Source organism: Podarcis gaigeae (genome assembly GCF_964106915.1).
Source record: "Podarcis gaigeae genome assembly, chromosome: 6".
Lineage (NCBI taxonomy): Eukaryota > Metazoa > Chordata > Lepidosauria > Squamata > Lacertidae > Podarcis > Podarcis gaigeae.
In genome coordinates this window covers 75,862,219-75,879,324 of record NC_139682.1, presented here as the reverse complement: position 1 = coordinate 75,879,324, position 17,106 = coordinate 75,862,219, and the positions used below count along the sequence as shown (strand labels likewise).

General features: G+C 44.9%; 1 protein-coding gene and 1 long non-coding RNA gene across 3 annotated transcripts in view; one reads left to right on the top strand and one right to left on the bottom strand.

Moving 5' to 3' along the window:
* The first annotated feature begins 42 nt into the window (after positions 1 to 42).
* On the top strand, positions 43 to 2,458 carry LOC310846690. The gene is made up of 2 exons (XR_014565475.1): positions 43 to 342; positions 1,952 to 2,458. It is a non-coding gene; the product is annotated as an uncharacterized lncRNA (long non-coding RNA).
* Positions 2,153 to 17,106, bottom strand: part of BCAR3 (BCAR3 adaptor protein, NSP family member) — a 73,813-nt gene continuing 58,859 nt past the window's right edge. For both annotated transcript variants that reach the window (XM_083743347.1, XM_083743348.1), the window contains 7 exons: positions 16,626 to 16,726; positions 14,270 to 14,901; positions 8,945 to 9,060; positions 6,792 to 6,963; positions 5,123 to 5,234; positions 4,332 to 4,544; positions 2,153 to 3,107 (listed from right to left, as the gene is read on the bottom strand). In XM_083743347.1, the coding sequence (XP_083599473.1) occupies positions 2,929 to 3,107; positions 4,332 to 4,544; positions 5,123 to 5,234; positions 6,792 to 6,963; positions 8,945 to 9,060; positions 14,270 to 14,901; positions 16,626 to 16,726 (1,525 nt within the window). In that variant the 3' untranslated portion in view covers positions 2,153 to 2,928. The remainder of the gene's footprint in view (positions 3,108 to 4,331; positions 4,545 to 5,122; positions 5,235 to 6,791; positions 6,964 to 8,944; positions 9,061 to 14,269; positions 14,902 to 16,625; positions 16,727 to 17,106) is intronic.

Genomic DNA, 17,106 nt, shown 5'->3' with positions numbered 1-17,106 from the left:
GAAGGAATAGGTGGCTTTAGGTGCCTCCCCTTTTTAATGTTCACATGCTCATGCTTGGAAGAAGGCAAGAGCATTCATTTGGTTAGAAGGACAAAGCCCCCCCCCCCCCATTTTCCTGTTAGTGGGCCCAGTTCAGACAAGCAGGTTTAATCCCTGGTGCCAAAACTAAGCCCCCAAGTTACCTGAACAAGTCCTTCACATGATCGGTTAACTTGCAGTTCTATAACCCTTAACTTAGTTCCACTTGAATTTCTTCACATGCTTTAGGAAGGAGTTAAGAGGATGGAGCAAGCTGAGGGGCAAAGAACCTCTAGTAACATCAGAGCCTTTCAGCATGCCTGGGTAAGTGACCATATAACAAATAAGCAGCATTGTTTTATCTGGTATGCAGAGGTGGGTGGAGTACAGAATCCTGGGGGGGGGGGGGGAGCAGCTGGTGGTTGGGGAATTCGGGAGGATGGAATAGCCTGGGACATTTGTCATTAGAGCTTCTGTGCAGTTCCACATATGCAGAAAAGAGCTTTGCAAAGTTTTTGGAGCAAGTGTCTACCCAGCCCCCTCTCCCTTAACCAGTGCCGTCTGTATGTGTGCCAAGGAGTAGCAGCCATTCTCCATTTGAGCCCTGTTTTCCTTGGTAGATCTTTGGGCAGCTGCCTCCTTCGTCTTCTGCTGGCTTCAAAATCCAGAGCGGGCCTTTTGTGTGCTCATTCCTTAGCATTCTAATGCCAAAGAAGTGGAAACTTGTGTCAGAACTTTGTGACTCTTGACTGGGAAACTGCAGATTAAGACATGCCTTGCGACGATTGCAGGGCATGTGCTTGAAAGCAATGAGGAATGCACTAGAATGTGAAAGCTATAAAAAAAAAAACCCCTTGCCATTATTTTGCTTTACTTCTTTCTTTTTTAAGTGTCACATTTCCCAACTTCGCTAGTTTGGCAGGCCATGGTAGAATTGAGTGCCTTTTTTTATTAAGCCTGGTTGTTTTGGGATTCCTGTCATGGTCACCACCATGCCTTCCAGCATACAGGCAGAATGATAGATGGGTGTTTTTTCTTTGAGCCATTGTTGGACAAACTGGTTGCAGGGAGAGAATGTTTTTGCCTGTATAGTTCCCAGATACTTTACGAGGAGGGAACGTATATACTTTAAATAAACAACAGTGTGGCTGGTGCTTTATGAAGTACCACAGTCCAGTGACCTTCCCTCCCAAGCCTTTGTCTACTCGTTCTCCATATACTCTGCAGACGGCTTGATTCAGGCATCAGGGGATCTGAGAAATGTTACATGATATAAGTAATGAAATACATTTGTGGTAACAATTGTGAACAGAGGGCTCTCAAGGCAGGAGAGCAGAACATAAAAGCAGTTTTAGCCAAGGAAGGGGGCCAGAATTACAATGCTGTATGACGTGGTGAACTTCCAGGTGCTGCTGGATGCAACTTCCAGCACCCTTTATTTTGTAAATTAGTTTTGAAGGATTTTGTGTTACAAAACAGACAGGGGTACATTTATCATTATCCCTTCATTTACATTTAGTGATACTTTTGTTGTAGACACCTTGTGACTGGGAGGAAAAAAAGTGGGGGGGGGGCTACTGGTCTTTTGTTCTGTTGCCTGGTGCTGTAGGGGTTTGGGTCAGCATCACTTGGGTAGGTCCTTTGTTTATTTATTAATTTTTCATTGGTATTTGTGAGAGATTAGGGGGGTCCTGAGCTTGCTTGGTTGCAGTGTTGCTTGTGTATATGTGAGGGGTCAGGTTAGTCATAATTGATTTGTATGCTTTTGCAGGGGGATAGGTCACTGTCCTGTGTATGTGATTAAGGGGAACCAGACTGGGGTGAAGGCATCCTCCTTTTCCTGTGCTAGTTTTAAGTTTGTTGTTCAACTTTTCTAATAGAGCAGTTTTTGCCATACATGTTGGTACCAGTGGTCTATGTTCATTCCTGATAGGTCCTTGCAGTGTCTAGTTTTGTTTCTGGCTGCTGAGAGCAATTCCATCATCCTTTATCACTACCCTTGCTGCTTGGGACTGATGGAAGTTGGAGAGAGAAGAAAGTTCAGGAGCAAAGATGAGCAGGTCAGTTCTGGACAGCTTGGGCCCCTCAGTTTATCCACTCCCATTTCACTGAGGCAAAAAACAAAACAAAACACTTCCACCACGAGATGCTTTAATTCACAAGCACATGTACAAGTTTCCCTATCCATTTTAAGGGATATCATACAACTGATACCTTCTGCAAAGCCATTCCTGTAACTTCTAGTCTTACTTACATTACAGTTTATTAATAACATTATTTGATGCAAGACTAAAAATACTCTAATAAAACCACTGTGTCAGCAATACTTTACGTAACAGGACAGTGTCTTTGTTGAGCGAGAGATAATTAAAGATATCCGTAATAAATAAATAATGATTTCTTTGTAAATCAGTAGTCAAATCTTATTAGGCAACTAAATTTTAAAAAAAATGCACATGGTGCAATTTACAAATCCCGAAGGTGCTGCAAATGAAACTGCATACAGCAAAAGTATGCAAAAACGATTGGCAGTGGCAACAAGTACTCTCACACCCCCACACCCCCTTCAGCAATTCTCTATCGATTATGACCCAGAAAGCGCTACCCTTTTTCTCAAGGGGCCGTGCATGTGAATTCACATTGTGATCCCTGTTTTGCCTGGAATCACTACTGCCAGTAAGGAGAAACAGTTTTTAAGAATGTGCCAAACAAAAAGTCTGTCAGGGAATGCAAATATTCCTGGAAAATACTTTTCAGGAAGTACTTCCTCCCCACCCCCCAAAAGGCACCCTCTTCTTACTCTGAGGGGATAGGGAAAGGCAAACATTTGATGCAGGCCTGTTTTACAGTGTATTTTCTTTAAGTTAAGTAACTGAACCAACTATATAGTTGAGTGTCCATTGAGCAATTTCACTGCTCAATCTGCTTTGCTAAAGGGGGTTCTAATTTTCGGGAGAGTGCAGTTAAGATCTGGTTGAATTTCTCGTATCTTTCACTTTGGTTAACTTGTGCTCCCTTGCTGCCCCAGAGCAATCTCATCTGAAATTCTGTTTTGAAGATCTCATTCATTTCGTCATCTGGCTGAAAACCTGATGGGAGGAAATGGGAAATAAATTACTGTAAAATAGCCTTCTCACCATGAAGGCATCCAAGACAAGCACCTTTTACTGCAAAAGACTGAAAAGGCCAGCTCAGAAGTCTGGCAATGCTTCTTCTATGCAGGAGCATCTGTAGAAGCAAACATCATGATCTGGTGATAAACCACGTTGTTTACCCTGCTTTCCTACCACAGGTGTCAAGAGTGACATCACTGAGGCGGTTTCGCCCCAGTGAGGAAGCAGCTCCGTTAACTGCTTAGCTAAGGGAAGCAGCAACCACATGTACCTTTCAGCAGAGCAGTTTCACGGAGCTGCCACCTTGGGCAAGCTGGTGGCTCCATAAAACTGCTTGGGTAAGGCAAGGACAGAGCAGTTTAAAGAAGTGGAAGAGCAAGCAGTATAGGCGCCTCACCGAAGCAGCTTGTTCCTCCCTCTTTACTGGTATGAGGGCAGTTTCACTCAGTGGTATATCGCTGGTGAAGCTGGACTCAGGAGCAGTGGCAGTTTCACCCACAATATACCACCTGAGTGAAGCTGCTGTTGCAGTCTTCCCATAAGGCAAAGGAGCCGCCACTGCCCCAGCCACCACACACACCCCTCCATCAGATTATCGTTCTTCCACATGACTGCATCCCTAGGGGATGCTCTTCATATAAAAAACTAGCCACTTTGAGGAGGGTACCCAAAGGGCTGCCTCCCATCCCCCCAGTGACCAAACTGGATAAACAAGGAAACTAGTTCTGGACCTGCCAATCTCATCCCATAAAGCTTTTGCCATCTTAAAAACCTATTCATCGAACCATACTTTAAACCTGGTAATGAGAAATGTTTCTCATAGATGTATCACCTACAACAAAGCCTAAACATCAGCTTCTTGGGCCCAATTTGAAGCTGTTGTGCTATATAACTAGTCATGGCAAGTACCTAAAAAGGGCAGGCACTTTGTTCCTCAGTTAATCAACTTGCAAGGCTTGGCTGATTCCAGCTTACAACACTGTATAGACATGGGCAACAAGCACAGCGTACCCCAAAGCTGCTACTTTATGCAGACTGCAAATACCAGGAGCTGCGTTTGATGCATACCCATCCTGCAACATCACTCTGCAAGGGAAGATCTAAGAAACAAGACCTGTTTTCAACAACCCTGGATGTGATTCCCTCCCCCCTCATTTCTGTGGAATTAAACAGTGTGCAGCAAGTACATTCCCCTCCTACCTGCTAACATCCTTTCCGCGTTTGCGCTGTACAGGTCAGCATTCTGCGCTATCAAGCGAGCAGTTGCCAAGTGTTTCAGCATTATTTCGCAGCTTTGGTCTGTGTTCTCCCACACATCCATTCCATCAAACACAACAGCCTGGCGCTCCAGAAGCATAACAAGAGGCATCAGCAGGGGGACAGTGACCACATTTTGTGGAACGCAAGTTGCCTCTGAAAAGGAGGTAAAAAACAAAACATTTACATTTTGCCCCTTGCTAGCTAGAGGAACCAGCCTATCTCATGTCATACACAAGCAGGATTTCATTAATTTGCTGGCTACGCAGTTCTGTAATATGACCACCAATTCGCCCCAAGCAAAATGCTGCCTGATGCAGATACAACCCCTTTCGTTGGTTCCTCCTTCTCTCCCTAACCATGACTTGTGCTCTTTGCTTGGCAAGTGGATAAAAAAGTTGACCTGGCTGTAGGTTTCTTCTTGTTGCATCACCAGAGAAGCAAATTAGATCACTGTTCCTGAAGATCTAATTCATGCATTCATTGCACATGGATTATTTTGTTCAAAGCATTTCAGTGACAGGGAATGATAGAATACCCCCACACAACAGGAATGAACCATGAGTAAGGCAGGATGTGGTTACATCTAATGCATTTTGTCCGTTACCATCACTTTTAGGACTTGGGCTTTCTCCCGCACTCTCCATTAATGCAATAACAGATGTGGCCTATGGACTTGATTAGACTCCACTGATGATGACAGTGATAAATGTGATGCAGCTGCCCTAACTTACCTCTTCCTTCATGCAAGGCTTTGCTGAATGGCTTTAGCTGCTTCTCATATATAATGGCTGTTTGTGTGTAGCAGTGCCTCAGAGCGGTCCACGTTTGCTCTAACCTTGTGACCTGTAGAGGAAGAATAACTAAACTGTCAAGCAGTCCCTGAACAACAAAAATTGAACATGGTGCAACTTAAAAGTATTTCATACAAATCAGCAACATTTTGCTGCTGTTCCATCAAGTGTGCAGTTTGCATCCTCAGAGAGCAGAAGCTGCCTGTGGGAAACTGCCCTAACATGCTGTATGAAGTGGCAGACTAGAACATTTGCTTGTTAGCTGAAGCCGTCCCAGCCACCAGCTTTAAAAACAGCTCATCCCAGCGAAGGGCTGCAGCAAAGGACTCCCTTTTAACAGTAAGCTTGGTTGGGCCCCCCCGACCTATTCTACTCATCAGATCATCAGGGTTTCCCAAATTTTGGCCTCCAGCTGTTTTTGGACTACAACTCCCATCATTCCTAGCTAGCAGGACTAGGGGTCAGGGATGATGGGAACTGTAGTCCAAAAACAGCTGCCGAGCCAAGTTTGGAAAACCCTGTAAAAACAGTTCTTCCCAGGTATCCAATCTGATCCCAACAAAGGGGTATAGCAAATCTGTCACACTTTGGAATGACTTGTTTTTTAGCAGTAGGCTTGGGCCCTCCCAAGTCAGCAGTTTAACTCAACAAACCCTCCAGCCTGCCATTTTACTTGTGGATGGGTATTACCCATAAGATCTAATGAGCTTGTATAAATGAAGAATGTGCATATCTGGAAGTGGATCGCTGATCACCCAGCATATTTCTTAGCGCCTATTAGGAATCCTTGTGCATCTTGAACTACAATTATAAATGCTATTCTGCGGTGCCGGAATAAGAAGCACTGTGCGCAAGGATGGGAATGACGTCTGCTCGACACTGGCTCAACCTCTAACACTAGGTTTACTCAGCAGTAAGGAGGACAGCCATAAATACAGTAATGTCGCAGGACTGCAAACACTGGCCAATCCCACTTGATGATCAGGGAAGATGGGACTAAATCTGGAGAATCATTCCATACAGTAAGGTGGCGTGTTTTTTACCAGCCCTGTGGATCATTTTTACCTACCAGTGAGTAGCATTGAAATCAGTATGGATTTTTTGCTGCTCTTCACTCACAGGTCTGTAGCTCTTAGCCTACAGTTAATTCCTTATACTAGAAAAGGCTTCTTAATTATAGTTGAGGAAATCCAGGCTTACATGCTACTTATTAAGGTTAGTAAGCCAAAATGAACCTTGGTTAATGAGTGAACTTAAACCACAGTTGGTAGACGATAGTTAAGTTGCTGCGATGGGTTCAGACATAATGCTAAGCTGTGATTTAATAAACAATGGCTTAGTTTTGTGTGTGAACCCCTCACGTGGGTGCAATCTTACTGTCTGCAAGGTGCCCCAGGAGTCATAGGATAGATTGGATCCACCCATCCAATATCAGAGAGGAAGAGCCAATGTTGGAGACACCTCTTTGGTCAAGCCAGGTGGGTATTCCAAAACAGGAAATGAACAGAAGAATGCCAGGACCTTATCCAAAAGGCACAAAAGGCAGTTCCTCTTTCCCCACACCTTAAGACTGCATGTTAAATAGTTTAATATGGGGAATTCCTTTTACCTGAGGCATTTCCAGAGCTTTCATTATAGCTGAAAATGCATACAGATCCCCCATGGAGTCTTTGAGTTCCACAGCAACCTGGATGATCCTGTTTAACGTTGCAACTCGTTCTTCCAAGTTTCCTGTGCAGCCGAGAATATCAACTGCTATCCCTATTGCCATGGTGTTGTGTCTAAAGGGGGAAAGAAATCAGAAACAGTCTTAAGATATCAGGAGAGCCATGAGATTTCAAGCTGCCCATGGAACTGAATCCAAGCACGAATATGACCTTAAAGTACTGTGGTGACGTCATGAAGCATGCATTTATTTATAATAAAGCAGGAGATCTGAAGAAAACAAGTGCTCTCTGTTCTTAGAGGTTGCATACCACACTCGCAAGCAGGCACTTTCTTAGAAAGTTCCTTCCTTCCTGAGGAACGTTTCTGAAAGTGTGTGTGTGGATATAGGATGAATTTTTAAAATTATTGTTTTTATGGCTTTAAAAATGCTTGTCTTCTTACTGGTCTCCAAAATAAACTGTCCAATTAATCATTTAGCCGATCAAAATATTTAAGTCAATTAAGTGAATAAAAATTGCAAATATTGTTACAATACATTTCTATCAATCTACAACAGCGTGACAAATCCCTATTTTCATTTAGAAGGATCACACCAGAATAATCAATCTGCCAGCTTTGATTGGCTTAATTAATGGTTTATTATAAATGTGGAGATGGCTCCCTCTTAGCTCATTTCTTTGTGCATGCAGCAAACCATGATCCCTGGGCTTAGATTTACATCCAAAATCGGAATTGTCATCTGTTCCACTCAATCAATCCAAGATTGGCTTTACTCTATGGTTTGTTTGAAGCATGCCAATGCAGGAATCATGGTTTGTTAACTCTTGTTTGCACCGGAAAAGGAGTGCAGTGGGAGCCCTTTCCATGTTTACAATAAGCCATTATCTATGGTTAACCATGATGTGGGAACATAGTCATTGTTTCAGTATGAAAACTAGCCAATCATCAACCTAATTGGCAGCTTTTCAAAATCTTTGGGGCTATTTAAGCAAACTCCAGCAGTGAGTTTGAGAACATTCAGAGTGAATTCTCTCAACGCCTAACAATCATTTTGACAGTACTCTCATCGTAGCTACTCTCCCTTTCAAGGAAGAAGAAAGGGGAAGGGGAGACAGTAATGCCTGTAACCAGGCATGACAGGCCAACAAAAGAATGCCAGCCCAGTTGGAAGGGCCTGGGAGGAAAGAACTTGCCAGCCCCCATGCTGGCAGCAGAGGTGCCAAGACTGGCAAAGCAATTTGAAGATGTCTGTGACAAAAGCACAGGAGTGGGTCATCTCGTTGCTTGGCAAGAGGAGCAGGAGGGAGGAGCTATTTGCCAGTCAGACCATTCCGTGCAATGGGTCTGAGCAGGAAACTATGGCAACCACATGGTTGGCTAAAAGTTCTAAACCACTGCATGCAACTTTTTGAAGAGGAGGGGCGGCCTGGTGGCTTTGAATGCAGACAAGGTATTATTTTGTAGGCCTCAAAGGAGGCTTTCAGAGTCCCTGAAGAGATGCTTTGCACTTAAAGATTCCTGGGATTATCTGTGTTGGCGACATGTGGGAACATAACGCATTTAGTTTTTCAGGTCTTGCTACAGATCTTTTTGGACCTATTTCCTGCTTAAGAATATCTTCCATTAAAAAAAAAATACTTCCCTTGATATCATGGTTTATTTACAAAAACCTGCTCACAGCTCATGATTAAATGCTTCCTAACCCACCCCTGCAATGTTGGTGTCCATGATGTAAACGTGCTCAGAAGCCTTTAAAAATATAATAATAATAATAATAATTAATAATAATAATAATAACAATAATAATAATAATAATAGGTTCAAATTTTTCCTTGGATAGTCATTTTGTAAAAGGTGCTTAGCCTCTCAGCAGCCCACCCAAATCACACCCTATCACTGGGAATCTATTAGTATGTCATCCATTAGGAATCTATGCCATAATAGATAAATAGTGGGAGGAAAGGCAGAACTGACAAATACTTTTTTTTACAAAGAACAACAATGAACCCCTGACAATTTTCCTCGGCAGCCTGATATTTTCCGCAGAGCCTACAAGGGGAAGGAAACTTGTAAGGTAGCAATAATAGCGTTTACCTTTCAATTATGTCGAGGCGCAGTTGGTGTCCATACGGCAACGTAATAAGTTCCAGGCCTGAATTCACTCCCATGATTCTTCTCATCTCTTCGGAGACCTCCAGTATCCTAGCAACCTGTCAAGTGCAGCAAGAGTGCGTACGGAATGAGTCGGGGTGGAGACAAGGCAGCCTGAACATTAACCAACATTTCAGCAGCCCCAATTGCTCCTTGCTGCTTTACATGCCAGAGCAGCTACCATCCCAAGGCTGCCAGCTTGCTCAAGCAATTCATAAAACGTAAAGCAGCTTCTCTCTCCAAGGGACACACGATTGTTCCGTTCAAACACTTCATGGGGATCCCGTGTCGGTTATACAGAGCTCCTGCTAGGGTTGCCAACTTTTCAGCCTGCAACTGCAGCTGTGCTTTTAATAGCTGCTTTTATCAGATGGTGACACTTGCCTCCACACTGTGAAAGGGTTCACCTGTTGATTTCTACACATGGGTACTTTTAAAGCAACAAAAGAGCAGGTCAGTTCTCCCCACCCCCAGTCAGCTGGCAAACCCCCAAGCTCCCCTTTCCTTGCTGTTCCTCATTCCACTGCAGCCCACCATGAACCTCAAGCGCTGTTCCCCATAGCAGAATTCCACTGAGGTTTCTTTCCATGATCCTCGCTTGGGTGGAACGGTTACCGAGCTCACAGTTCCTTTCGCATCTTAACACTTAATTCTTTTTGCAACGAATTTTTGCAAAGGTCAATAGACTGTTTCTCTAGCTGAATTAGAAACTTTTTAAAAAGCCAAGCAAATATACTCTGAAGTTTATAGATTTCTACTGCATACAGTTTAAGCTATAGGTTTGTTCCAGCTGTGTTGGGAAACAGTAATCAACAAAAATTGTCCATTTGAGCACAGCTTAATCCTATCAGGCAGTCTCAGGACACGGTATAGGGAAAGGCACGCAATGGGGTGTTGTCAAACATCCCAAGGGCTGGCCTTGTTGAAGCTACAGAGGTACTACCAGAGAGCCCTCTGTGTGAGATCCCAAGTTTCATCATGGAAGGTGGGTTACAAGCCTTCTCATTTACCCTAACTGCAGGTGGAGAGGGAGGCAGAGAAAAAGCCAAAACAGAAAGGCAGGAATCTCTAGGCTTGCCAGTGGAAAGGTGAACCAATCAAGAGATCAATCTATGTTTGTTAGGATTTGTTTAACCTCCCACACGGGAACACAGCACATTTGTTGCACTAAATGACATGAAGCAAAGCAAATGCAACCTCAAAAGGTGAATTTAAAGCGGTTTATTAAGGCCTGACGTGTTTTAAGTCAGACAGCTCTTCTTCAGGGCTAAACGAACCCCTAAGGAATTGGGTTTGGCTGCTGGCGGCTGTCTTGATTAAACTGTTGCCCACAAGTCAACCGCTTTGAAAAGCACTTGGGCCTTTCAATAAACTGCTTCAAATTCACCTCCTTCCTGCATTTTTCTAACCCTTCTGCTAATTATTGCCATCCACTGGTCTCAAAAGACAATGGAGTGCGCCTCCAGGGGTAAAGTCAAACCACTAGAGAATCACAGCACCTGCTGTGCCTGCAGAGACCTCTAACTCATAGCTGCTGCGTTACCAGCACCAAAATGACTTCTCCAGGGCAATGCATATGGAAGTCCTGGGCTGCCCAAACAAGTCCTCCCTCTCAGCCTCACTGATGTGGTCCAAAGGAAAGCAGAGCAGTATGTTTTGGCACCAGATTGACTGCAGGAGTTGCCAGAAGGAGGTGTACAAGGTGCCACCCAACTGCCTGAGGGACTCCACTCCGGATTTATTTAGGGTTTACTCCTTAGCTTTTTCTTCTCACAATGATGTCCCGCAAGGCAGAGGGTTTCTGCTAATAGGAGCCATATTATACACAAATGCAACCCCACCCATTCAACCCGCATCAGTTGGAGGTGACATGACCCTCGCTGCTAACAAAAGGGGCATGCCGGTGAAATACAGTGGTACCTCAGGTTACAGACGCTTCAGGTTACAGACTCCGCTAACCCAGAAATAGTACCTCAGGTTAAGAACTTTGCTTCAAGATGAGAACAGAAATCACGTGGTGGCGGCGGCGGCAGGCCCCATTAGCTAAAGCGGTACCTCAGGTTAAGAAAGGACCAGAACGAATTAAGTTCTTAACCCGAGGTACCACTGTAAAGAGGTGTATGCACAATTGTCTCTTCCTTGGTGACCACCATGTTACTGTGATTTGAAGTCACTTGTGCATAAGTGAGGTCCTGTGTGAGATCATCTGGGTTAGCCATTCACCCCCTTCCCAAGATCATCACCAGGAGATATGTTACAGCAGCAGGCCTGTGACAGCATTGCCAGCTTTATCACCAACAGATAAGACAAGAGAAGCATCTGGCACATTTTACAACATCCGCCAGAAATCTTTGATGAGTCATAATGGCCATCATATTTTACAGCATCGTCGAAGTATCCAGCATCATCCTCATTAGGGACCTCTAGCCCCTCTGGGCTGCAGGCAGGTGGCACTAAGTGTCATTAGTAATATTATCCTCACTCTCTCTAATAACGGGCCCCAAATGCTACTTGGCTTAACCAATCTCATCTGGAGACCCTCCTGTGACCGGGGCAAATGCAATGTCAGGAGACAGGCAATTCCTCTAGTGCCCGGTTTAAACTGAACATAAATATAGATTAAGCTCTCAGAGTGGAGTGCTCTAAGTAATGAGGAGAGTGCCGGAAAGGTCCTCACCATCCCTCTTGGTGCAATGGACTGCAGCTGATGCCAACTTGATTTACAGAATCCTCAAAGAAGCTGTTGATTCTAACAAGCCTGTAATAGCTTTAGGGGGAAGCATTCAAAGGAGTGTCACTGAACCGATGACAGCAAGAGGGGAGATAACGCTGTGAAGCTGTGTGTAGATAATGCCGTTTGACACCTGGGTGGTATCAAGCAGGGATTCGAAGTAATGGGTCATTCTCACAGAAAGTGAGCGGGGAAGATGTGCTGCAGCACAAAAGACTGCTTTTAATCCCCATCTCCCAAATAAAAACAAAGCTTATCCCATTAACTTAGGGTGTTTCCATAAAGCAAGCTCACCATCCAACTGTTGCCTCTAAACGTGAAACAAAACCTAGAAGAGGTACTTGTGATCACAGTAGCTTGAAGTGACCACTGCAGGTTTGTATACAGCTGTTGCCATGGATAAGCATTCGTCAGCATGGCTCTTGCAGTATGCAACATGACCAGCCCATAGAATCACAGAATTGTAGAGTTGAGAGGGATCCCAAGGATCATCTAGTCCAACCCCCTGCAATGCAGGGATATCAACTAAAGCACCCATGACAGATAGCCATCCAACCTCTGCTTAAAAACCTCCTCCAAGGAAGGGAAGTCCACCATCTCCTGTTAGAATCTCCTTTCTTATAACTTGAATCCATTGGTTCAGGCCATACCCTGCAGAGCAGAAGAATGCAAGCCTGCTCCATCTTCCATGTAACAGCCCTTTAGATATTTGAAGATGGCTATCATATCTCTTTAAAAAAAAAAAAATCTAGACTTGTTGTGGCATTCCTAGTGGTATCACAAGGAATCCTGCCCTCTGCAAAATCCTGCTGCTTAAATTGGCAAACTCGAGAGCTACTCCCAAGTATACCCCAAACAATTGCCAGGAGGATCTAAATTCTTTGTTGCTACAAACACAGATACTGTAGTTTCACTTATTTCAAAGACAGCTCCGCTAGAGGGCAGAATTAGCATGCCAAGAATTTTGGATCCAGCTGCAGTGGAGTCTATGTAGTTATTAGCTGGCTGGCTGCATCCTGGGACAGATACACGGGGAATCGAAAGTGATTTGGGCTTTTACCAAAACTCAGGTGAGATCAATACTCCTACAATAAATGAGCATTCCTCTCTAGCTCTTGCAGCCTCTTCTGCCGCTACAATGCACAAAACTATTTCCTGGAGCTCTGCTGATTAGCACAACTGCTGTCTCCTTTCACAGAAACACAGCCATCTAACCCAAGCCCTTCTCTCAAGACCAAAAATCCTTTAAGTTTCATCAGACAACGTTGAGATTCCCACCACCTCACCCCAAGCAAACAATATGGTAGTACTCCTCTTGTGCAGACTTGCAGTCAGTTACTCAACCAGAAAGAAGAGTTTTTATATAGTGAATCCACTTCCCGACAATCACAATTCCTTCTGGGCAAGTAACGTGCCAGAAAGCACTAGCCTTGATCTGTCCATATGAATGCAGCCACAGTCAAATCATCAATGGCTCCAACCAGCTGAGCTCAGAGGAGGCAGGTCTAAATTCAGCTCCCTTCTGCCCCTCTAACTGCTATGATTTGATTGAGGCTACACTGTTCTGGCTGATAAGTCGGATCTGGAGCATTATGCTGCTCTGCATTGAGTGTGCAGAAGCAGAAATCAAGCACCATGTATTTTGTGGCTCAAAAAATGCCTTTCACCAGACATGAGTTGGTGCACAGGCTGCATGAACCCTCACCTGCCACACTGTCCTGCTTGTGTTAGGGTCTGCGTTGGATTACTGCAATTAACGTGTTATGCATTTGAAAACTTGCCACTGGTTCAAAATGCGGCAGCAAGCAGTGGAACCATCAACACAAAAATTTTAAAGAACATACTGTACACATGTAAAGCAGAAGAGAACCTTGGGAACTGTAGTTCCCCCTCAGAGCTATTACACCCAGCACCTTTAACAAACTACAGTTTCCATGATTCCTTTTTTTTTGGGGGGGGGAGGCATGTGCACTGGATGTACTTTAAATGTATGGTGTGGATTGGCTCCTTGTCATTAAGAAGGATCCACCACAATGAAATGCCCTTTTCCTAGGTTACTAGTTTAGACAAACTCCTAGTCTGATCTAAAATGGTTATTACTGTTGAAAGGACACTTCCCTTTAGCCTTATTTACTGTATTGGCCAGAATATAAGACGCAACTGCAAATAAGACACACATTTAAAATTCAACGCTTATTTGCGGGTGCGGCCTACCTCCTGGCACTGCCTCTCCAAGCCAGTGCTGGGGGAGGCTTGGGAGTGGCGTGTAGGCGGCAAACCACTGCCCTGCACTCCTGGACTGCTCTGTGGGAGGGGGGAGCCGTGCAGCTTTGCCAGTGGCCTGCCCCCTTCCCCCTTCCTTAGGTGGCTGGGGGAGGCGGCGCACTGCTTCCAGGGGGGGCGGAGTTGTGCATTAAGGTCACGAATATAAGCTGCACTTTAACTTTTTATGGCCCAAATTTTGGGGGGAAAGTGTGGCTTATATTCAGGCCAATACACTACTACTACTTTTTTTAAAAAAGAAACAGACAGTTTACCTTGCAGTCCATTTTAAGCATATGCAGAGCGATTCTCTTTGCACTGTTGTTTGTGAACAGCTCCTTCACCCTTTTCAGCATGGCTGTCTCCAAGGGCTTGTTTTCCGAGGGAAGGAGCTTGGACTCGAAATCGTTAGGCCTGAAACTGGAGAACATCTCAAGAACAGGCGCGACAAAGACGCTGCTCTCTTTGCACATCTCCGTCTGGGCCACGAGTGGGTCCACATCGCTCAGCAAAGAATCATTGTCGCCCAGGATCAAGTAGCTCCTTTTGGAATGCCTGGATGAATGTGTCCCATTCTCCCTCGTTGCCAGATGCTCTACAAAGCTGTCCTTCTGGCATAAAGGTTGCTTTGTCACCCCGCAGTCTGTGGGAAATGCTGCGTTCAATTCACAATACAGGGCCTCCGAACCGTGCGGTGGCCTCAGAAAGGGGACTTTGCTGGGCTTGGGCGGAGGCCTGGGGTACAGCTGGCTGTCAGAAGCCCTGAGAGCATCGATGAGCTGCAACTCGGAGGCAGCTCTCCGGAACATCTGAGGGCTCAGTGCGGGCTCACTGCCTGTCCTGAATGCTGGCGACTTTGGACAAGGGCTGGTTTCAACTTCAGTTCCCTGAGATGGGTACCTTGAACCTGGAAGTTAAAAGGAGGAGGCAACACAGGTTAGGAGGCAATCAAATGGCAAGGGAGCAGCGCTTGTCAGGGAGACAGAGAAGGAAGAAGACTTCCAAAATCTAGAGTCACATGCCTTGGCAAGAAATGGCAGGCTTTCCTTCCCATCACAGTCATTGCACAGGTGATGGGTGAGCGAGGTGTTGAAAGGCCACAAGTGTGGCTGACCTCAGGAGACACTCACACAAAAGGGTATTACAAAGCAATCTACCCCTATCAGGTTTTCACACACTGAAGTGGCCTTGTGAAAGTGTTCACTCAACAAATTACTGGCTGGTTTTTGAAGGGTGGCGCATGCAGGCAACATGCAGCCCCCAGGCCCATCTTGCCTCCTCTTCTGTGCACTGCAACGTACTCACATTCAAGATCTGGAGTCCCCTGAAGAGTACAGAGGGAGGGAGGGAGGGATGCACAAACCTGTCATTCCCTGTAATGTCCTGGAGCTGAACAGAGAGGCATACTAGGCTCCCTTGTGCCCTTACTAGAGGAGCTGAGCCAGAGTGGAAAGGCATGATTTTTGCACCCCTCTAGGCCTGTGCCCTTGGCAACTGGGCCAAACCCTAGGTACGCCCTTGTCTGGAGAGGCAGGAGGGTTCAGAGAGAAAGAAATAGGGTTCTGTCAAGCCAAGCAGGCCTTGCTCTTCAGGCAAGTGCTGCACTCTTGCACAAAGGCATCATTTCCATACTGGACTTTTCATATCTGAACATAATGAATATGTCACCCCTGGAGCCAATTCTGTGCACTCATTATTTCCTTGGTTAAAGTATTTGTTTGTTTGTTTGTTTTTCTATCCCACCCGTCATCTGAGGATTACAGGGCAGTTAACACAAATACACATACCATAGTTACAAACCAAACAATATATTTGGGATGCCTTGCATTCTTCCCAATGCCACATACTTAAGATGCATAGTTTAGAGACAGTGAAGCGTAAAGCTCCACCAATATACAGGTCCTCCTCCCCCCCAAAAAAAATCAGAGATATACAGAGCAGCTGCACTGTCACATTATTCTGCAGTGAGTATGATAATGTTCCAGGCTGTACAGTCAGAAGTGGAAAATCTCCAGGGCTTGGAATAGGAACTGGTTTGTAACTGAATCTGATGGGTAAGAACAGAAATGAGAGCTTGTGACTCACAAGAAATAGCCCCACATTTTGCACGGAAAGAACATTTTCCGAAAAGGGAACCTGAGTGCACAAGGAGTTATGACAGGAATGGATTTCAGAGCATAGCTTATGTAAAGCTAATTGTTTCCAGAATGTAGGAAAATACCTACAAAGACCTTTAAGGCACATGAAAATCCCGTCATTGTAGATGTAAAGCTCCAGGTGGCATGTGAGGTTTTGCTGAGAGCAACTTTTGCTAGATGGAAAAAGCAGGTGGGCAGGAAGGGGGCAATGTCCCACACTCTCCAAAGTCTTGTGAGGCAAGTCCAGCCAACACTTCCACCTCTTGTTTGGTTCTTCAAAATAGGGGGTTAGAAAAGAAAGGCAGGGATTATGCAATGAATGGGTGGCATGTACTTTACGCACACACAATGTGTTTGTTGTTTTCTTGTGCTCGGACAATAAAAAGTGTACAATTCCCCAAGGACATGTTTAAAACAGAAGCTCAATGAACAGCAGCCCACCGCCGCAACACCCTCCGTTTTGCTCCAAACACATAACTCAGGTGACACATACTGATAGGCAAGTAACTTTCCGACTGGTGAGCCTTCAGAGGGAATCTCTTCTCCTGAACGTGGTCCAAGCAGGCTGGATGGCTACCGCTTTTTTCTTTGTTTCTGTAAAGGGGAGGAACGTCACAGTGTTAATTCAAGTTAATTAATTTTTTTTATGTTCTCCATTACGCCTCTGCACACAGACCATACTCTTTGAGCCTGCTTGATCTCTTCATTGCCAGGCCGTCAGGCATCTGACTCTCTTGACTGATGATCCCAAAGCACAAAACCATGAAAAATTCTGTCCCCACCACCATGGAATATGTCTATAGACATTCTCACTCTGAACCCAAGCCACCCTCACAGGATTGTTATAAGGATAAAATGGGGTGAACTTTGTGAGCAAAAGGAGTGATATTAATGAATGTGGATTTGGTTGATTTGCAATGCTACTTAAAAGCAGTGCTAGGAACAAGGATGTCTGGATCTCTAGAACCTTAAAC